This window comes from Ascaphus truei, chromosome 2 (assembly GCF_040206685.1).
Source record: "Ascaphus truei isolate aAscTru1 chromosome 2, aAscTru1.hap1, whole genome shotgun sequence".
Classification (NCBI taxonomy): Eukaryota; Metazoa; Chordata; class Amphibia; order Anura; family Ascaphidae; genus Ascaphus; species Ascaphus truei.
In genome coordinates this window covers 346,325,010-346,348,249 of record NC_134484.1, presented here as the reverse complement: position 1 = coordinate 346,348,249, position 23,240 = coordinate 346,325,010, and the positions used below count along the sequence as shown (strand labels likewise).

Here is a 23,240-nt window from a genome sequence, read left to right as displayed (position 1 = left end):
AGCCCTTTAAATTTTCTGTGGAACACAGGTCGGGGCACAAACATGGCAATGCCGACGGGTTGTCAAGGATGCACTCCCTAATATCCATGGTCGCTCACCCCTCGAGGTCTGAGCTGGGGGGGAGGATATGTGACAGAAACCAGGGGTTGGTAATAAACTCCATATACAGGGCTCCCAGGATACTGAACAGTTTCTGTCCTGTCTAAGCTGAACAGGGCAGCCTCGTGGTACAGGCACTCCATTCCACAGTTTGTCTGCTGCCTGTTTTCTGTCACCTGTCATGCTGATTAGAGTTCAGGTATATAAGACCTGTTTCCTGTTTCCTCTGGGCCCCGCCCAAGAGCCTGGAAGGCTGCTGAACTGCAGAGGGGTGAGAAAGCCTCTTTCCCAAATCGCTTCATTCATTCTGTTAGTTTGTCTAAAGACTGCAAAGGTACTTATTTTGTTGGTGGAAGTGGACAAGCCACTTCCAACTCTGAGTCAGGGACATCTAAGTTTAAGTTATCGCTCAGACGAGCAGCTTTTTGTTTGGCTTTGTTTTCTGTTTAAACTGTGGCAGTCTCAGTGCCTGGGACTGAATAAACCAGGCATAGCCTGTTTAAAGGAACAGTACGTGACGTCTCATCATTTAACCTACCCTAAAAGACCGTGTTCTAACAGTCCCGGACAGACGGCGGAGCCCCGGAGTAAGCCGTTTGTCACACACTTTACATAGTCAGCATTTACCTTCACAATTTAGCTTTCAGTTCTCTTGCATGGATATTATAAGCAATATATGATCCCACAGCCAGAAAGGAAACTGAAGAATTACAGTGTCAACTACCTTTAGAAACTGTGCTTTTAAACCTGAATGACGGTATGAAAATGAAATATATTTTACTTAATCCCATGTTCATATGTATAAACAGCGTTGCAGTTCCACATTAAAAAGTGTGTATAGGTTTGCAGGCAGTAGCCAAAAAGATTCTAGTCTTACACATACAGTGTCTACCAGACAGAATAAGAGCAATTTAACTGCCACGAAAGAAAAAAAAGGAGAGTCAGTTTTAAATAAAATAATTTTATTGTGAAACTACAAAAAAACATTGATATTTAACATATAACAAAAAGCACACAAATACAGATGCAATTTTCAGTAAACACCATGGAGAATATGCTACGTGCAAGATATTATACATTCCAAGAGGTAATCTCGTAGATTAATGCTTTCACCTGCCTGGATTCATAAGTAACTGTATTCTTCCCAATGTGCATCTTCTCTTCTTCCAATGGTTGCTCGATTACAGCTGGTATGTTTTTGCCATAAACTGGAAACGAGAGAATTTAAAACAAATTCAAAGAGTGTGGGTTGTCGGTGGCTGGTTAGTGAGGCTAACCTGGTGGATATATTGTTCAAAACTGTACAACAACTTGAGAACCAGATGGGATCTGGTTCTAAACATAGTGTTGTTCACCTGCAAGAAACTTCAGATTATGTGAACACAAAACATCTTGGATTGCTGCATTAAATCAAATAACATTTTTTTTTAAATTAGAAAACATAATTTCCCCAAGTTCCTATTATTATCATTGTAACTTACTTTCACAATGTTCCAAAAACTGTATACATTCATGGATAACGTTGTCTCGCAGCATGATCATGTGCTTCGACATGTTCTCCAGCAAAGAAAGGAAGCATCTCTTTACATAGTACCATGTGTCGGTTCCCAGCTAGATGTAGAACACAGCAATGTCATTGAAGGGTATACTTCATCTACTCAAGCACAATTTATTTGGCATAAACTAAGAAAGCACCTCAAGACGATTACCAATTTAATACAAGAGCAATGGCTGTCAAGTAATTTAAGATTTTACATAACTGGTTAGACTGAATTAGACCCATGGCCCATTGTAAATTCAAGAACTCGCCTTCTTATTATATGGCTCCAAGCTTTTGATAACTCGAGAAATGCCAAACTCGTAATTTCCCTTGGCACAATAGAGGGTCCTGTTGAAACATAGAAACGTGAAAACATAACTAAATCAGGAAGCATTCTAAAAATATCAGGTAAGCAGAATTTAAGTTTGCTGTTGGGCTAATGAATAAAAGTTGGCAATGGATATCTTCCTTGTAGTCCCTTAGAATTTGTGACTAATAAGAAGGTCTTTCAATAATATATGCACAACAATATGTGGGACTATCTTACACTCCCCATTGCAGCTCCTACCCTGACCTGCCTCGCAGGATATCAGGGAAAGTGACAAACCTAATTGTTTCTGGATTGCATTGATGTGAAAGTGGGCAATTATGTGAAAAAATAACCATTTAGTGCAGCAGTGCGCAAACTGGAGAGCGCAAGATTGTTTAGGGGGGGGGGGGGGCGATTTTGCCAGGAGCAGAGAGAAAAGCAGTCAGTGGCTGCAATTTCTCTTTCCTCCATTAGGTGGCACTGTGCTACACAGCTCATGTAGCACCTCGTTTGCCTTGCTGAATGTAGCGTGATAGGTGAGAGATTGTGAGTGTGTGTGACTTGGAGAGGGGGGAGGGAGGGGGAGTGTGTGACAGTGTGACATGGAGAGGGGGGAGGGAGGGTGAGTGTGTGACAGTGACATGGAGAGGGGGAGTGAGGGGGAGTGTGTGAAAGTGACATGAAGAGGAGGGAGGGTGAGTGTGTGACATGGAGAGAGGGGAGGGCGAGTGTGTGACATGGAGGGAGGGTGAGTGTGTGACATGGAGAGGGGAGGGAGAGTAAGTGTGTGACAGTGTGTCATGGAGAGGGGGGAGGGTGAAAGTGTGTCATGGAGACGGGGAGGGTGAAAGAGAGACATGGGGGTGAGAGACATATTGGGGGGAGGGGGAGAGAAAGATACTGGAGGGAAGGGAGATAATTACACTGGCTGGAGGGGGAGAGAGAGAGTAGACACTGGGGGAGGGAGAGTGAGACACTGGTGGGAGGAACAGACACTGGTGGAAGGAAGAGACACGCTGGCTGGAGGGAGAGACGATGGCTGGAGGGAGAGACACTGGCTGGAGGGAGAGAGAGGCGCTGGCTGGAGGGAGAGACGCTGGCTGGAGGGAGAGAGAGACGCTGGCTGGAGGGAGAGAGAGACGCTGGCTGGAGGGAGAGAGAGACGCTGGCTGGAGGGAGAGAGAGACACTGGGGGAGGAAGAGAGAGACACTGGTGGGAGGAAGAGACACGCAATGGCTGGAGGGAGAGAGACCCTGGGGGAGGGAGAGTGTGAGAGACACTGGGGGAAGGAGTGAGAGAGAGTAACTGGGGGGAGTGAGAGAGACACTAGGGGGAGGGAGAAAGAGAGAGAGACACACTGGGGGTAGGGAAAGGGAGAGTGGGGGGAGGGAGAGAAACTGAGGGGAGAGATAGAGAGACACTGGAGGGGGAGTGAGAAATACTGGGAGAGGAGACTGGGGGAGAGGAGTGTGAGACTGTGGAAGAGGGGAGAGAGGTCCTGATGTGGCTGGGAGAGAGATTAATAATACAGCATAAATGGTGACGCTATTAGACAAATATTTCCCCCCAGCTAAACAGAGGGATGAAGGTCAGGCAGAGATGGCAGAATTTAGGGGCTCGGGAGGAGGATGAGTTTTGGGGGGCTGAGAGTTATTCTTTGGGTCAGGGCGTGTCACTTGGGAGTATTGATCAGCAGGGAAGATCCATCAGTACCCCCCCCTTGAGTTTGGTTATGGGGATACCTGATCACTGTGCAACATTTAAAACGGATATAAATAATACATAATACTTGTAGGTAGGAGTGGATGACCCTGGGGAAAGCAAATGGGAGAAAAAAAAAAGGGAGGGGAAGAGGAAAAAAAAAGTGGTGGGGGGAGAGGGAAGGGAGGTAGCAAAGAGGCGGATAAATGCCCCCTCAAATGGATTGCCTTTGTGCACCAAAAAAAAAAAACATATCAGATGCCAGCCAACAATAATAAAAACAGTGATCCAATACTAGTATACTGCCTGCGCGCACGCCTGCAGCCCAAACAATTTGTGAACTTGCGTGGTGGGTGTGGCCGACGCGTCACAAAGCTGGTTCGCCCTCATTGGCTGAACCAGCTCACGTGCGCTGACGTCATGTGATTTTGATTACATCAGGCAGGGGGGACCCCGAGAAATTTCATGGATAAAAAGGGGGGATCGGCATAAAAAGTTTGCTCACCCCTGATTTAGTGCATGCTCTTTAAATAAGATAATATTACAGCAAAGGTAGGCAAGAGTGCTGAAAATGGTTTTGTTAAACGCAGAGATTAAACACTAGAGATTAAATTATAACAGTGTAAGGAGATGTCTTGTAAAGACTATAAAAAGTTAATGTACAAAATATATACTGAAAATGCTGACCCAGTACAAAGGATTACCAACGCCAGATAATCCAATGTATACTTCTACAGCATTAAATTACTGATCTAGATATACTGCCACATTTCATCAAAATACTGTAATAGATGGCAAGATTTACCCAATGACTAAATTAACTATACAAAGGTGGTAGATTTTTTTATCAGGATCATCATAAGCAAGCTGCTCTTCCTCTTTCTCAATCTTCCTCATGAGCTCTTCTGCCTAAATAGAACCACAAAATAAAACAAGTTTACTTCATGTGTATTTAATACAGATGCTGCACTTGAAAATATAAACTTAAAAACACAGACATTACATCCTACTACACCCCACTAGAGCAATGAATTGTTTTTGGGGCTCCATTTCTCTTTGCAGCACCAAATCATCTGAATTAATTTTCATGACCAATAACGGATATCATGTGCAGCACGTAACATTTCCTTCCCCAAATTAGCTACAGACCCTTCCAGTCATAACTAGGGATAAATAGAAATATCACTGCTGCAAATAAGGGGACCCCTGATTTTGAGAAACAGAACAGTGATACATAGAACAGTTTCTGATAGGAAAGAGGGTTACCTATCAGAAAGAGACAAATCTCCAATCACCTCCCTTGGTGTCTAAAAACACCTCCTAATAAAGGAAACAGAGTGACTGAAAGGCGTGTCTTGCTTCCTAGTTGCCCATATTCTGTGCTCTCTACTGCAGCTTCCAGTATGCCACTGTTGGAGCAAGAAACTGGGCTTTGATGGGTCACTTATTCGAACAAGGTATAAGCAATACTTGTGTGCTTCAGTACGTATAATGTTAAAGTAATGTACCTCCTCGTTTTGACTGGTCATGATGTAGGAAACGCACAGATTAGCGAGGACAATGGCGCTGACATTCAAAATCTAAAATACAAGGGAGATCAAAATGGTTTTCAATTACAGCTGCTAATGAAACAAAAAATGCTTTTAACGCAATTCAAATAAACAAAGAAATACAGTACGTTACTGTGATCATGAATTTATTTGAAGGTTCCCTTTTCTAGCTCTGAACAATAGATACGTTATTGGATGCATGAGGATGCTGACAAAACATTACGCTTACTTGGTGTCCCACCCTTAATAGCAAAATGCTTACAGGTGTGCTCCACACTGGTGTAATGAAGCAGACCTACAACATTCATTATCAATATATGCTGTATAAGTGAAATCTGGAGAAAAATATATATATGCTACTATTGTTGGGCTTCAATATAATCAAACGTAATAAAAGTTCTCGTTCTTTCACTTTAAAGGATATTTTGTGGAAAACAAACCTGTAGGAAAGTATGCAACATCAAACACGCTGAATGGCCTTGGTGATAGCACAGTCAGTCCGCGTGGGATATGTACTGTATCAGGGGTCGTAAATGCTTATGAAGTTGAAGCGAAGGGCCTCAGTTCCACGGTGCATGCATTTGCATCAGTGTATGAAGGTAGTTTGCAGTACATTTGCAGCGTTCGCACAAGTGAGCATTTTGGGAGGTGGTTATGGTGCAGGCAGGGTAGGAGTTACAAGGGCATACACAATATTATATTCGAAAGCAACATGTTTGCCTATGTGTATGGCTTGATTTTCTTCTCCCCCTGTGTCATTTAAATCTGGCAAGTCAGAGCTAGTGTTAACCCCATGTGCTACTGTAAATCAAATGACAAGTTTCATACTTTATTCTCCTGGGCAAATATATACAAATATTTGGCTAAAAAAAAAATTCTATGTATTTTCGTGCAAATGACGTTATTGTGATACATACCCTGCTAAGTATCAATCAAAACTGCCTCCTACTTGGTGACACATTTTATTTTGTCCAAATCTGTTCTATTTTTTAGATTTTTGGGGGGAAATAGCTACATACAGGCATACCCCGCATTAACGTACGCAATGGGACCGGAGCATGTATGTAAAGCGAAAATGTACTTAAAATGAAGCACTACTTTTTTCCACTTATCGATGCATGTTCTGTACGGCAATCATTATATACGTCGTGCATAACTGATGTAAATAACGCATTTGTAACAAACTGTATAGTCTCCCCGCTTGCACACAGCTTTGGTACAGGTAGGGAGCCGGTATTGCTGTTCAGGACGTGCTGACAGGGGCATGCACGAGCTGCTGTTTGTCTATTGGGCGATATGTCCTTACTCGTGAGTGTACTTAACGTGAATGTCCTTAAACGGGGGTACGCCTGTACTGTACTTTTCATTATGTTAAGGAAATAAAATCACATACAAAAATGTCAAAACTAAGCAAGAGACAAGAACCTGTACTGCATAAAAAGTAACCAACATAATAATATTAATTTTGCAATATATATACTGTATGTATATGTATTCAAAAACAAATGCTCAATACCGTTCTGTATCCGAAATACCCGTTCTACCGGGCTAACAAAATGCTTTTATTTGTGTGAGCTTTCGAGATACACTGATCTCTTCTTCGGGCGATGTTACAATGGATAAGGCAAGAATATTTTTTACTTTCAAACAGTGCAGCCTGGAATGTTATCTGTGGGTGAAGCCTATCCCTCCCCCCTGTGCAGTATGCGATTTATGACTTTAGGTATTAACTGGCCCCTGAATGTCTGTGATGTAAGAGAGAGAGAGAGAGAGAGAGAGAGTGTGTGTGTGTGTGTGTGTGTGTATATACATTTATAAAGTGCCCACTGTGTATACAGCGCTTTACAAAGATAGAGTGTGTGTGTGCATGTGTGTATGTGTGTAAATATACATTTATAAAGTGCCCATTTATAAAGTGTATACAGCGCTTTATAAAAAGGTGTGCGTGGAAGGGGAGTGTATACCAATGGTGTGGGTAGGTGTTGAAATGTAATAGGTTGAAATATCTATATATAGATATAAACAAAATTATCTTATCCCTAAAATACGGGGAGTACATTTAATTAAAACAGAAAAAGTTGTTTGATACGTATCGATCCGTGTAGTGTGTGACACCAATTTTGCAGTAGGTTTTCATTTGTGATAGCGTAAAAGGTGTCGATACTACTTAATACTAGATTTTACTTTGTCAATATTTTTGTTGTCACATTTTTTATATACTGTAGATATCATTTGAGAAAAGTATGTTTTCGACTTTTGTAATATTTCAATAATTTGTATATATCGATGTGTGCATTGGCAAGTTGGCAACCCCCCTGCCCCCCCCCCCCCCCTCTTTTAATTTTTTTTTTTTTTTAACACACACAGGTGACAGAGTAAACCTTTGCTGATGAAACTAAATTGTGTATGGTAGTAAAATCAGAGCAAGATGTAATTTCTCTCCAGAAGGACATGGGTAGACTGGAAACGTGGGCAGGTAAATAATGGATGAGGTTTAATACAGAACAATGTAAGGTTATGCATTTGGGAAACAAGAATATCCAGCCAACTTACAAATTAAATGGGGCAAAATTAGGTGAATCTTTGATGGAGAAGGATTTAGGAGTGCTTGTAGACATGAGGTTTAGCAATGGTTCCCAATGTCAGGCAGTAGCTGCAAAGGTAAATAAGATCTTATCTTGCATTAAATGGGGTAGGGATGGAAGGGAAGTAAGCACAATTATGCCACTGTATAAAGCATTCGTATGACCATACCTTAAATATGGAATACAATATTGGGCAGCAGTCCATAAAAAAAAAAGATATTATGGAACTAGAAAAGGGCAGAAAAGAGCCACCAAATTAAAAAAGGGGATGGAAAATCAAATTTATTAGGAGAGGCATGCTAAATTAGATTTGTTTACAATAGAAAAGAGGCGTATAAGAGGGGATATGATAACTATATACAAATATATTCAGGGACAGTACAAGAAGCTTTCCAAATAACTATTCAGCGCAAGGGCAGTACAAACAACACAGGTTCATCCCTTAAGGTTGAAGGAAAGGAGATTTTACCAGCAACAAAGGAAAGGGCTCTTTACATTAAGGGCAATTATGTGGAATTCATTACCCATTGAGACTGTGATGGTAGATAGGTTCCAAAAAAAAGTTTGGACATCTTTTTAGAAGGAATCTGATTGCCCTTATTGAGTCAGGAAATAATTCATTTTTTCCCCTTATGAGACATAATTAAATGATGTTTCATTGGGTGTTTTTGTTTGTCTTATTCTGGATCAATATACTGTAAATAGAAATATAACATAAGTATATGTCATCTTAATTTAGCATAGGTTGAACTCGATGGACATAATGTATGTCTTTTTTTAACCTCACCTACTATGTAACTATGTAATAGTAATGTTATTACTGTACTATCAATATCTCTGATATGCCAAAGTGTAGACAAATAAGGAGAGAACCACTGCAGAGAGAGATATAAAAAAAATACTTGGGTGGCTGTATAAAGAAAAACAGTTTATCTGCATCATGCATTGCACCGTTAAGGGGTAATTCTATGAAGACCGAAGTGGCGATTTTTGGCCAACAATCCCCATTGAAGTCTATGCCAATCGGCCCCATCGGTGTATATAGAATAAGGCCCTTAGTAAAGGTGTAAGATGCAATCCCCTCATACGATGAGAATGCGGTCAATGGAACGCATGAAGTAATGTGCAATAAAGTATAGGCCGGTATCAACTTTCAAAGATTACATCAAGCCTTGTGAGAAAGTAGATCCTGCAATACAAACACAAGACCAACTTCATGCAATACCAAAGCAATCGGAAATGAAAACAAATATTGACAAGCTCTCTGTTTACCGAAACTTTTCTCTTGCAAAGACATTCTCCATTGTTATACTGTCCCAGCTATGATGCACAGAAGAAAAATTATGCATAGAGGCGATGCTTAATATTCAGTAAACAATAATAAAAATTGCATTTGACCAAGTTGCTATGATTATGTTATTGTATAGGTCTTTGTAGCTTCTAATGTTATTGTATAGGTCTTGGTAGCTTCTAATGTTATTGTATAGGTCTTTGTAGCTTCTAATGTTATTGTATAGGTCTTGGTAGCTTCTAAATTACAATTAGAAAGCAGAATCAAATAAAGCCAACGTGCTCCTTTGGACCCCTTTCTGACCCTGCAGGCTGAAGCAAAATGACAAACCGGCAAGTAAACACAAAGATGTTACGCTGAGGGAAAAGGTTTCATTTTTTAAACAACAAATTGAGATATTTACAGAAAACCTTAAAAACTGAAGAAACACAATTATCTGTGTTATGACACAATCCTTCCTTACCCTTTCCTTTTAGTAGAAGGCTGAGGAGTTTGTATGTGCTATAATTATATAACACAATGTGTAGCGACATAACAGTGGTTATTCATTTAACTGCGACAAATGCAGACTGGGGACACGATTGCACAGAGACTCGCATTGAAGTCACCAGGAATTTCCGTGCGACTGTGTCCTGATCATTACTACTGTATCATAGTTTAGAATAACAGCCAAAGTGTTGTTTCTTTGCTTCTGTACATTTCTCCATATTCTATATCACATCTCATCTACTGTACGTAGAAAGTGAACTACCAATTTGACGGGACGTTCAAGAGATTAATAAAATATATGGATACATCTCTGGTCCAAGAACTAAACTATGACTTTAACAGTGCAATTTCTCCACAAAAGATTTTCATAAAGGTTCTTTTTTCAACATCTGCTTAGATATAGTATCGAGCTTGTTGATTTAAAAGGCAGCGCAACTAATGACTATCTATAGAGAAAGAGGAACTTTTTCCATCCTCAAAAAATCTACAATTTATAAAAGACATTTCTGGGGTACAAAAGTTACAGTAAACAGACAATAAGGTTTATTCAAAGGTAATCGATTTGTTATAGGATTGTGATGTCTTTAAATGGTCCTACTTAGATGCAATAGTATTTCAAACAACACAGGACTACAGTTTATCATTATGATTGTTTGAAAGCTCTGAACACACTACCTCTATGAAGAACTTTGCTGTTTGAGCATTAAAAAGTCTCACCGCCTGCAACAAATCTACACTTCCCTCAGACCAATACAGCCAATATTTAAAATATACTAAAACATACCAGGCATGTTGAAATTCTATCAATGACATTAATTACTTATGTGCTTAATTTACAATTGAAATGTTACTATTTCCGTTGTTGGTTGAATAAACTTCTAGCACTGACGTACAGAACCAACTCCTTTATGCAAGTAGAACATTCCCCACCCTTTTTATATGGCAGATATATATATAATGTATACTTACAGTATTTGACACATTCCTTCCTTTAGTTCTTTGGGACCCTATACCTAAAGTGTGTATGCTGTTTTATACTTATTTGAGTCATCTATAGTTTGACTACACTTCCATTCTTCTCGATTGTAAGCTTCTTGAGGCTGGGACCCCCTTCCAATTTCCTCGGTATGTATCTATGTATGTATCACACACACACACACACACACACACACACACACACAATGTGCTACCTCCCTTGTGGCGGTCCCAGCTGGGAGCGAAACGCATAGGAGGAATATGTATATTCAATAAAGAAACCTTTTATTGAACTTCACGAGTGCCCGCTGCCTCCCTACTTTTGAATTGTGCAACCTCCCACATTGTACTGCGCTGCAAAATACATTGGTGCCATGCAAATAAAATATAATAATAATAATAATATTCATTCTCATGTCTCTACTATAGAAACTTACATAATGAATAGTAACAATATAATAGAGCTATATAGAAAACCTGTACATTAAATACACAAATCGGGGTGCTATTTATGAAATCTATTAACTAACTGTACTTCTGCTTCAACAGTGCTATTGAATAATAAATGCACTTACATTATCGTAGTGTTTTTTAACAATGGGTTCATAAAAGCCAATGGCCTCTTTGTACTTGTTTTCCTGCATGAACAGGACATGAGCCACATTCAGTTTCCAGACATCATGTTCATTGCAAAACTCCACTGACTTGCGGAAGATTTTTTCCACCATCTGGTAGTTCTCCATGTTCCAGTAGATTTTAGCCTGGGCCATCAAAACAGGAATGTACCTAAATATTTGATGTAACACGATGTGTGTAGGATGCAGGGAAAAAAAAAAAAAAAAGGATTAAAGCAGCAATTCCTTCCAGAAGTCTAAATGAGTTCAGCTCACACAATGTTAGTATATTGTCCCGTGAGCAGGCATTGCGCCTTCTAAAAAGCGATGGCGATGGAAAAGGCATGGGATCTTTTTTACTTAAAGTAAAAAAAAAAAAAAAAAACGGCAATTAGCATGGACCACTACTTTATGGTGATCTCTGCAATGAGACCTGTTTTTGCTTTCATCAGTCCATACCAGTGATTTCCAACCTTTTTTGCTTGGAGGAACCCTTGAAGTATTTCGAAAAATCTCAGGGAACCCCTATCTGGCTGACACATATTAGGTTCGACAGGGGTCAGTCACAACATTTCATACCTCACGAGCCACCTCTATTTCCCACCCTCTATCCATGTATTTCTCTCCCATCCATCTCACTAACTCCCCCCTCCCGCCTCGCATGTATTTATCCCTTGCGTCTCACTCTTACTCCCTCTTTTCCTCACTCACCACTCCTGCCCCCCTCTCTTCTCTTGCTCTCACCCCTACCTTCCGTCAATTACCCCACTCTCACTCAATCCACCCTACAAAATACATACAAAAAAAAACACCCCTAGGGGGAGGGCGGTCTGTGGTCCATACGAGGAACCCTTGAGACTCACAGGTCCATACGAATCCTGGGTTCTTTTTTATTTTTTAATCAGTCTCCTAGCTGCAAAATGGTGACATAACTGATGCAAAAGGTACCACATTAGATTTATCAGAAATTAAAATCTTAAAGACTTTTATAGGATTTTCCTTAGTAAATCTAGTGCAGTTCTGTACTATAGAGACTTTGATAAATAGACGTTCCTAAGTATGAAAACAATAAAAAAATAATGCTATTACTTTTCAAGGGCTTCGTCATATTCATTTACAGCCTTCTTAACGGCGTCATCATCTCTGTTATGTCTTGCTTCTTGTACCTATTAAGAGACAGTATTGTTACAAAGGGAAGAATGACATCTGAAAACAGATATCTTTTTCAGATTGTGATAACTCTGCTACTGTAGGCCCCAAAACAGCTAGGATGTTGAATAATCTTTGGAATCCATTTAAAGCTGCAGTTCATGCAATATCCTGCATGTGTGTATTTTTTAATAAATCAGTTCTGTAGTAAGAACAAATACTTTTAGCATTTTGTTTTAAAAAAAAACAACAACTTTGAAAGACCAATTTTCTTGTATTCTATTTTAACAAGCATGCTTGTTCCTATAGCAACGATTTACATTCCCCATAATTAAAGATGTCGCCAAACTTTGCCGATCAATAGACGGAGAACGAATTGACCGGCAGCTATGCAGTTTTTTTTTTAGGTAAGTAGAGATTGCCCACATGAAACTATTGAAGTTAAAAAAAAAACTAAAAAAAAAAAAAAACGGGAGCCTGAACTGCAGCTTTAAAGTAATTCTCACGTCTCCAAAACAATGATCACAGTCAGCAAAATACCAGTAATTCCCCAAGATTCTTGCAGAGGGTCAGTGATACCATGCTATATAAAATATAGCGCAGAGTAGGCTTAAAGGAGCAATACAAGCAGGTGTTTAAAAAAAACAAAACAACATTTTTTTAAAACATACTGTAGGTTTGAAGCAGGGGGAGCTTAGGGTGGTGCCAACTAATGCTCTCCTCTACTAGCTGTTCTAACGAATACAGTACAAGTTTATTTTATGGTTTATGGAGATGGTCAGATCTCTGTACTTTTTAATAGAACTTGGTGATAAAGTGAACCACTCCTGCATTGCACGGATCACTATCAAAAGGAGACATGAGGAAAAAGACACACGAATGATGGCTGTACCCCTATACTTAGATCCAGCTGAGTTAAGACTTTTCTGTTATACGGTCGTATACTCAAATCACATATACTACCCTACAATGTATATAGGCAACCATTTATCAAAAAATGAGGACGATGGCCGTGCTAGTTTAAAAGAGCAGTTCCTCCTAAACATATTTCTTTTTAAGCCATTGTTTTCCACCCTAACTAACCTCCATTCTTTTTTTATAACAAGATTGGATTGGTTGGCCATTTAAATTCCCTTTAAAAAGCCAGGAAGCAATACCGGTAACTTCACCAGCAAGTATCTCAGGAACCAAGGGATCCCTGGGGCAGAAAACATGACCTTACCTTAGGTTAGTTAGGGTGGATTGCTCCTTTAAAGCTCATACACACCTACCAGAAGGAGTCCAATGTCTTGCCAGAGAATTCAGTTATTTTATATGCTGTATATCTTTAATCCCTTAAGTGCAAACATATCCATCAAACACGTGACTGCAATGCACTCTGGCATCTCCAGCACACAGCTAAAAATGGATCGGGGGCGTAGATCTTTGCACTTTGTTACCAGTACCTGCTTTGTTAATTTTCTCAATTGCTCGGTCAGCATCCCGGCTAGTTCATCAAGCTTTAGGAAAGCCTGCAGGGAATAAAGCAGGGTGAGTGTGCATCAAGATGGGACAACTTGTCAAATTAAAGAAGACAGGGAATGCAGGAACTAGTGTATCTGTGATGGGATTCGTGTATTTAATAGCTCAGACTTTCTAAATAACAACTACCGGGTAGTTCACACCTGATGTTATGTAGTATCTGGGGTGAATACTGCAGAAATTACATTTTGTCTTTTAATGTGCTATAGCAGGAGCACTTACGATACTGAACGTTACTTGGCTACGGGTGTACAACCCGTGATATCCTCATGTAAGGGGAATCAGCAAAATCCATGTAACCCAATGGATGAAGGTACTCCAGTGGTCTCAATACAAAAAAAATGAAATTTATTAGTTACAAATTATCAATGTTTAGGACCTTTGTCATCTTGATAAAGGTTATAGATTGAACCAAAACGTTGATAGGTTTTAACTAATAAATTGATTTTTTCCATTTTGTTTTTTAAGAATGTATTTCTAGCAAAGACTGCAGTCTCAGGGACGATGAATTTTGAAAGTCAAACTGCTACATGCCACTGATGAGTGTGTAGTAGCACATGCAAACAATACACTTTGAATTGCCAATATATTGGTAATTCTTTGAAAATGGATGTTTGTATCAATGGAACATTCATTTTAGAGGCGTTGCCAAATGATTAAAACATCTGCTCGTTAAAATGCGCTTCATGGTGTTACATACCTGCTAACGTACTCCAAGCCACCATTGGCATAATGATTTAGTGCTGTTTTTTTATTTGCTATACCAAGATTGTCACCAAAATAGCATATGCTAAGTGAGATCTAACAAAAGCCTAGCTAGGATCACGCTGGTGACCTTGAATCAGCTGGCAGGTACCTGTTAGCAAAGTTTATGGGCTTTTGCAGCTGAGTCACTGAAATCATTCAATGCCTACTGAGTTGGAAGCATCTAGTGAATAATCAATGCACTGCACTAATGTGTTGGCCATTTTTAATTAGTTGAATAGGAATTGAAAGCGGAGGGCATTTTACGGCTCTACAAGTTATTACTTTAAGAGCCCAGAGATCCACAGTTACACATCATTTTTTAATTCCCCTAAAACAGCAAAAAAATAAAATGTATGTATGTCTTTATATAGCGCCATTAATGTACATAGCGCTTCACATTAGTACTACACGTGACAATCATATAAATAACAAATAATACATCCAGATCATAGGAATAAGTGCTTCAGACATAAAAGTAACATTGTGGAAGAGGAGTCCCTGCTCCAAAGAGCTTACAATCTAATTGGTAGGGAGAACGTACAGAGAAAGTAGGAGGGCATTCTGGTAAGTGCGTCTGCAGGGGGCCAAGCTTTATCTATCGTGTATAGTATTAGCCACGGTGCTACTCATATGCTTCTTTAAGCAAGTGTCTTAAGATGGGTCTTAAAGGAGAATAAAGATGGTGCTAGATAGGTTTTGAGGGGAAGGGCATTCCAGAGGTGTGGGACAGTTAGTGAGAAAGCTTTAAGGCAGGAGAGGGCTTTAGATACAAAGGAGGTAGAGAGAAGATATCCTTGAGCAGAACGCAAGAGTCGGAATGGTGCATAGCAAGAAATTAGGGCTGAAATGTAAGGAGGAGCAGAAGAGTGTAAAGCTTTAAAAGTCAGGAGGAGATTTGAGTGCGAGATTTGATTGGAAAACAGGACAGTGATTTCAGCAGGGGAGACGCAGAGCCAGATTTAGGAAAGAGTAGAGTGATTCTGGCAGCAGCGTTTAGGATAGATTGTAGGGGAGACAGGTGAGAGGCAGGAAGGCCGGACAGCAGGAGGTTACAGTAATCGAGACGGAAGAGAATGAGGGCCTGAGTCAACGTTTTAGCAGTCGAGTAACAGAAGAAAGGGCGTATTTTTGTAATATTGCGGAGGAATATATATATATATATATATATATATATTTGGTGGAAAGGGAAAACAGAAACAAATGATAAGCGAATGCGATTAGAATTCATACACATCACAAGCAAATCACTAATTTTCATTCAAGATTACATTTTTTATGACATCGATTAAAAAAAAAGTGTGCGTGCTGAGCACGCACAATTTAAGTGAAACTTCTTTGTTTTTGTTACTGTTTTGTCACAGAAATTGTATTTGTGATGGTGATGTTTTCATTAAAAATCAAAACACAATTTCAATGACAAAACGCAAAGAAGTTTGACCCCGTTTTAGCAGTTTGCACTTCTATATTTATACTAACTCTGAATCCTGTGTGTCTGTGTGCGTCTCTGTGTGCGTGTCGTCTCCGTCTCCCAAGTGTGGCAGGGCTGCTGCTCCTGCGCATGCGCGCCAAGCCGGTGGCTGCTGGCCATGCACCAAGAGCCGGTGGCTGCTGGCAATGTACGAAGAGCCGGTGGCTGCTGGCAATGCACGAAGAGCCGGTGGCTGCTGGCCATGCACCAAGAGCCGGTGGCTGCTGCTCCTGCGCATGTGCGCCATGCCGGTGGCTGCTGGCTATGCACGAAGAGCCGGTGGCTGCTGGCCATGCAACAAGAGCCGGTGGCTGCTGGCCATGCACGAAGAGCCGGTGGCTGCTGGCCATGCACGAAGAGCCGGTGGCTGCTGGCCATGCACGAAGAGCCGGTGGCTGCTGGCCATGCACGAAGAGCCGGTGGCTGCTGGCCATGCACGAAGAGCCGGTGGCTCCTGGCAATGCACGAAGAGCCGGTGGCTGCTGGCCATGCACGAAGAGCCGGTGGCTGCTGGCCATGCACGAAGAGCCGGTGGCTGCTGGCAATGCACCAAGAGCCGGTGGCTGCTGGCAATGCACCAAGAGCCGGTGGCTGCTGACAATGCGCGCCGAGCCGGTGGCTGCTGGCAATGCACCAAGAGCCGGTGGCTGCTGGCAATGCACCAAGAGCCTGTGGCTGCTGACAATGCGCGCCGAGCCGGTGGCTGCTGGCAATGCACCAAGAGCCGGTGGCTGCTGGCAATGTACGAAGAGCCGGTGGCTGCTGGCAATGCACGAAGAGCCGGTGGCTGCTGGCCATGCACCAAGAGCCGGTGGCTGCTGCTCCTGCGCATGTGCGCCATGCCGGTGGCTGCTGGCTATGCACGAAGAGCCGGTGGCTGCTGGCCATGCAACAAGAGCCGGTGGCTGCTGGCCATGCACGAAGAGCCGGTGGCTGCTGGCCATGCACGAAGAGCCGGTGGCTGCTGGCCATGCACGAAGAGCCGGTGGCTGCTGGCCATGCACGAAGAGCCGGTGGCTGCTGGCCATGCACGAAGAGCCGGTGGCTGCTGGCCATGCACGAAGAGCCGGTGGCTGCTGGCCATGCACGAAGAGCCGGTGGCTGCTGGCCATGCACGAAGAGCCGGTGGCTCCTGGCAATGCACGAAGAGCCGGTGGCTGCTGGCCATGCACGAAGAGCCGGTGGCTGCTGGCAATGCACCAAGAGCCGGTGGCTGCTGGCAATGCACCAAGAGCCGGTGGCTGCTGACAATGCGCGCCGAGCCGGTGGCTGCTGGCAATGCACCAAGAGCCGGTGGCTGCTGGCAATGCACCAAGAGCCTGTGGCTGCTGACAATGCACGAAGAGCCGGTGGCTGCTGACAATGCGCGCCGAGCCGGTGGCTGCTGGCAATGCACCAAGAGCCGGTGGCTGCTGGCAATGCACCAAGAGCCGGTGGCTGCTGACAATGCGCGCCGAGCCGGTGGCTGCTGCCAACACGGACGTCAACGACTGCCTCGTCTGCCAGCAGTGACGTCACTTTCCTTACCAACTTCCGTCACTATAAAAGCGATTTTGTGCAAGTGAAATTTTGGTAAGTGCCAGCAAAGAAGTTTCACTTCAAAAAGGATATCCGTGGAACCGAAAGATTAAAAATATATGAGTCATACTCAACTAACTGCCAGTACAGGGACACGCGGCATCTTAAATATTATGTGGCGTGATCTCCGAATAACAGGCTTGTTATATAATGGAGCAGCATGTTAGAATATATATACCGGGGGGAGGGGGGGGGGCTGTGTTATGCTATCTTTCTGGATTCCTAAATATGTGTCTTTATTTTGATATACTTTTTTTCAAAGAAAAACTGTGCTATTCTCATAGGTGTGGTTGTAGGCTTTAAAAGGGTTCACTAAAATCTGTTAGGTTAACATCACAGGAAGTGACCTAAGTTAATGTCACAGTAATAGTAACCCTGTATTCACCAAGCAAAATAACAATGTTAAGACATGATTTCTCCGGTGAAGAGCATAGCGTTAACTAAAACTGATGTTCGTGATCAGAAGCAAATGAGTTACAAAGGAGACGTTATCATATCATCCCCTATCAACTCAACTCCATTAAGGTTAATGTTGCGAAATAAGTTTACATTATTCAATTCATTGTTAAAACCGAAATAGGGCTTTTCCAGGATCTGAATGAGTGTAACACCTGAGTTAGATATAATTGAAATAACAAAGAGGTATTTCCCGGTTTGATTTCCCGGTTTGATTTCCCTCTCCTCTCCCTCTCTACTCCAGCGAAAGCTTGATTTCAGGGTAGGAGTAACACCGAGCCTTGCATGATATCACATTTGTTGAAATTCACACAACTGTAACATGACGATGATAAGCCTATGTTGGTTTGGAGTGAGCGCTGTAGTTTGGCATGTAGTTCCTCCAAGTATGCCTTCGTGATTCCCCCCTCAGCGGGTGGGGGGGACTCGGCGGGGTGTGCTGATTCCGTGGGGCCTTGTGTGCCTCGTGGGCCTGGAGTCTGGTGGCCATCTTGCCTCTTTCCACTCACTTCTGCAGGCCGCTTTGCAGGGGTGAAGAAGTTGGCTCCTCCGTGAGTCGGGGGATTTTTCCCTTTATTAGCCATCCTGCCGTGTTTAGGAACCTTTTAGGGGCTTTTTATAGGTTTTTGGTCGGGTTGAAACTCCTTAAAAAGTAGGTTTATTCAGGAGGGTCTCAGGAGCTCTTCCTCTACCCGACTGTCCTGGATAACGTCATAGACACGCCCCCATAAGCCTATGTTAATGAGCACAACTACGGCTGTTATATTTGCATATAAATTAGCTTAGTGAATTAAAAATGAACAACAACGTGAATATAACATACATTTCTATTTTAGGAACGTGCCCTGATTTAATGGAGTGTAGTGAATCCCCCAAGATTTTTGGGAATCAATTTTTTCAATGCATGTATTTAAAAATATATATTTTTGGTTTCTCATTGCTGGCACCGGTTTATATTCTAGCAGAAACCTAGCATGAGCTTCCATGCTAAACAGAACATACCTCATCGGGGGCTGTCTGGCATGTTATCATGGCATCCAGGAAATCATACAAATACTGAAACACAAGTCAGAGAAAAAAAATTCATATAAAACCATTCAGGGGACAGTTTTGGTGTGCTGCACACATTCATACATAATACATTTCATTTTAATAGCTTCTTGTTAGAAGTGTGAAGCATTCAGCACTGGCTTGTGATCCAATATAAGCCATGTTTGCTTTGTCTATGTACAGATGTACAACGGTAAACAAAGAAGCCCCAATGCACATCCAATATGGCAAATTATTTGATTAATTTCGATATCTTTTTCTTCTCGCAAGTATAGGTCATGGAGTTCAGGCTTTTGGCCAAAACCTGCTACGTTTGCGGCCACGTCAAGGATTTGAGTTGTGCATGTCTATGTACAGATGTATCCAAGGAAAGGAGCACTGGTCGTACTGTAGGTATTCTGCCATGGGTGCACATCAGGTCAAGTAACCCAGCCAGGGTAACTTGTACACATCAGAAAAAAATAAAAGAACTACAGCGGCTCTCCAGTAGTTATATGTATATATGTATGTGTGCACACACACACACACACACACACACACACACACACACACACACACACACACACACACACACACACACACACACACACACACACACACACACACACACACACACACACACACACACAACTGAATTAACATTTTGGTCCAACTTCGGACCTTTGTCAAGTTGATAAAGGTCCGAGGTTGAACCAAAACGTTAATCCCGTGTGAATAAATGTGGTACATTTTCTTGACCATTGTAGTGCCGCTGTAGTTTTTTTTTCCTTTTCTTATGTACATACAGCTCAACACCCTTATAACGCTGAGCTTGGGGTCCAAAGAATCACATCGCACTATAAGCGGATCGCGTTAGAAATAATGTACAATTGTATGCATTGTACAATAAAGTATTTAAGACACCAATAATTGTGTTATAAAGTATTCATAAATCCGAAAATTGGGAGCCACGCTAGCATCGCGTTATAAGCGGATTCGCGTTGTAACGGATTGCGCTATAACGGGGTTAAGCTGCATGTAGCCAACATTGATGCACCTGCTGGTGCGCTCCCATTGGTCAAATATCTCGATAACACTGCCCCCTTAGCTACAGCTGTTCCTCTTTCTGCTGGGGTATCACGTATATGTGCAAACAGAAGTCCAGAACATTGTTTTACCATAGCGCTCATTATATATGCTCAACGATGGTTTGCAGGAGTAGATCATTGTGTTCCTGTTAATTTCATTTTTGTGGTTTTCAATACCATAATTCAAAATGTTGTTCTGTTTAAAAGACATGATGGCCATATAGCACGGACAGTGACTTACCGACTCTATAGCAGTGGCCATTAAGTTTAAAGTTTAATGTTTGGTGATAGAGATAAAAATAGACGCATTGAGTTACAAAACATCACATGGGACTCACACTGGGTTTTGAACAAGATTCTCTGTAGGCTGTCAGTATTTACTTCTCCTTCTGAGATTATTTAAACTACTGTATATTATACACAATACAGCTTTTGAAATTTGACGGGTAATTTGCAAACAAGAAGCATCACACAATAACCTTCGCCAAATATATTCTTGAATGCATGTTACTTCAGAGACAGCCTAATGGAAACAATTTGTTCTCAAACCTGTTTTCTTTTTAAGAGTACTTACTGGAGTAAGAAATTTGTAGGTCAGGTGAGCATTTTCAGCAAGCACGTCTGCTGCAAGGTCAAAATACTGGAGGAAAGAAATGTAAAGACAAACAGGTCATCAAAATGTTGGTGCAGATGTAGCCCCATTTGGCTTCCCAAGTCGCTGCAAACAAATCTAACTGCCAAGTTGTTGCCGTAGTTTTCCCACTGCCGAGCTTTCTTGGACTGCTGGTTCCGCAGCAAACCCTGGTCATAAAGGCATGTACATGAGGAAATAGAGGAGCCCTGACAAATCCAAAAAGGTACTGCCATGGGTGCACAACCTTCCCCTCTTGAGGAGGAACAACTGTAGATAAAGACAAATGGAGGGCACTGCTGTGGTCTTGTGAAACGTCAAACAAAGTTGATAGAGGTGATAGACGTTTCGGTCCCTCTGTGGAGAGAAGTCCACCGAAACATTGATCACCTCAATAAACCTTGTTTGATGTTTCACAAGACCACAGGAGTGCCATCCATGTGCCTTTATCTACATCTGGAATGTAAATCCGGCTACGTGCGCGTATTACACGATCTCTCCCCTACAAATTCACAATGTGTTGCATATTAGGAAATCCTAGGCCTGTCAAAATGAAATGTATATAATACCTCATTTATTTTCTTAACATTTTTCTATCAAGGAGCCTGGAGCAAAGTGTTTTAATAGAAAAATACTCTTCGGGTCGTTAGCACAGGGATGTCATGCTCTGGGTAGGTAAAATAAAACAAAAACATGGGGAATTGCAAGTAAGTGGCAATGCTGCTGTAATTATAATTTTAAATTATTTCTAAAACTCTGATTACATGACAATCTCCCACAAGCAAAATACCTCATATTTGCTGTACAGAAGTAAAAGATTGCCAAATGTCTCTGGGGGAAAGGGGTTTTGCTGCAACAAGAACTGCAGTTTCTCAAACCCTTCTGTGGGTTTCGCATCCATGTTCATCAGGGCTTGATTATGAAGCGTTACTGGATCGAGTTCCTGCAGATGGGTGAAGCAATCTTTGTAAACGCGATATGTAAAAATAAGCAAAAAAGATAAATCTGTGTAATATTATATCCCCCTGACGAAGCGTGCTCGTAACGCGAAACGTGTGCGTCGGGTGCTGACATCACCAGTCAGCGCGAGTCTATCTTGAGAAACAGCACACACAGCCTGTCGTCCGTTACGGTGTTTCCCTGTTCGGCTGCATCCCTGCCTACTGATCCTGACAGGTTTCCATCAGCATCTTTGTTAAATTGGCTGCTGGACAGCTTAGATCTATAATTGTGTCGTAAAAGGGTACATAGCATAGGGAACTCCGCTACCTCTACTCTTGATCTGTTAGGACCTCTTTATTGCTGGTCACTAACCATGTTACTTACAATGAAGATACTTAATACAGGGATCTCTTCTACCCCTGATTTATTAGGGCATGATCTTTCATTTGGCTCTAACCAGGGTATCTACTACATGGATCTCTTTTACCCTTACCCCTGAATTATTAGAACAGCAACTAGGGTATCTAGTACAGGGATCTCTTAACCCCTACCTGTGATTTATTCGGACATGATTTTTTGTTTGGCTGCTAAACAGGAACATAGGTAATTTTGGGTCCTACAGGATATTTAACATAGGGTCCCTATTACACCCTAATCCAGGGGTGTGCAAACTGGGGAGGCGGGAGATTAGTCTGGGGGGCGCGGGCGGTTTCGGAGGTCCCGCGCTCTTCCCCCAGGCATTTAAATTAAATGCCGGGGGATCGCGTGAGGCCTCTGCAACAAGGTAACGGGATTCAGACGCTGTGATGCGTCTCCATGACAACGAGGCGTCATGTGAGGTGACGTCACGTCACAGGTGTCAAATTACGCCGCGGGTCACGTGACCCCAGGGTGTCATCTGACACGGCTGGAAGTAAAAGCGTAGCGGGTGCGAATCCGGAGCAGGCCAGACAGGGGGGTGCAGCAGGAAAAGATTGCGCTCCCCTGCCCTAATCGACTGGGACCAATTACCTTTTCGACTGCCAACGGCACTACAACATGATTTTTTTGTTTGGATGCTAAACAGTAACATAGGTAATTTTGGGTTCTACAGGATATTTAACATAGGTTCATTGTTACCCCTATCCCTGACTGACTGGGAACAATTACCTTTGTGATTGTCAAACAGCACTACAGGTAAGAGAATACTCTACACCAGAGACAGTCCATGAATGTCATACAGCATTGACTAATACAGCGAATCCACAAGGTACTAGCACAGCTCATAGTGGTGCTGTTTCATTGATAAAAGAACCCTTTCGGATAGTCTATATTATATATATTTTTTAAATATATATATGTATGTATCATTATTATATTAATATATAATTATAGGTATTGTCTATTCATTTTATATATATATATATATATATATATATATATATATATATATATATATATATATATATATATATATATATATATACACACACATAC

General features: G+C 41.8%; 1 protein-coding gene across 1 annotated transcript in view; it reads right to left on the bottom strand.

Moving 5' to 3' along the window:
* Positions 1–1,044: 1,044 nt before the first annotated feature.
* Positions 1,045–23,240, bottom strand: part of LOC142487437 (intraflagellar transport protein 70A) — a 45,907-nt gene continuing 23,711 nt past the window's right edge. The window contains exons 9-19 of the mRNA XM_075586785.1: positions 21,613–21,765; positions 20,766–20,831; positions 19,077–19,130; positions 13,750–13,815; positions 12,245–12,321; positions 11,117–11,327; positions 5,160–5,231; positions 4,457–4,560; positions 1,909–1,987; positions 1,581–1,710; positions 1,045–1,307 (exon numbers count right to left, since the gene is read on the bottom strand). Coding sequence (XP_075442900.1) covers positions 1,171–1,307; positions 1,581–1,710; positions 1,909–1,987; positions 4,457–4,560; positions 5,160–5,231; positions 11,117–11,327; positions 12,245–12,321; positions 13,750–13,815; positions 19,077–19,130; positions 20,766–20,831; positions 21,613–21,765 — 1,149 coding nt within the window. The 3' untranslated portion in view covers positions 1,045–1,170. The remainder of the gene's footprint in view (positions 1,308–1,580; positions 1,711–1,908; positions 1,988–4,456; positions 4,561–5,159; positions 5,232–11,116; positions 11,328–12,244; positions 12,322–13,749; positions 13,816–19,076; positions 19,131–20,765; positions 20,832–21,612; positions 21,766–23,240) is intronic.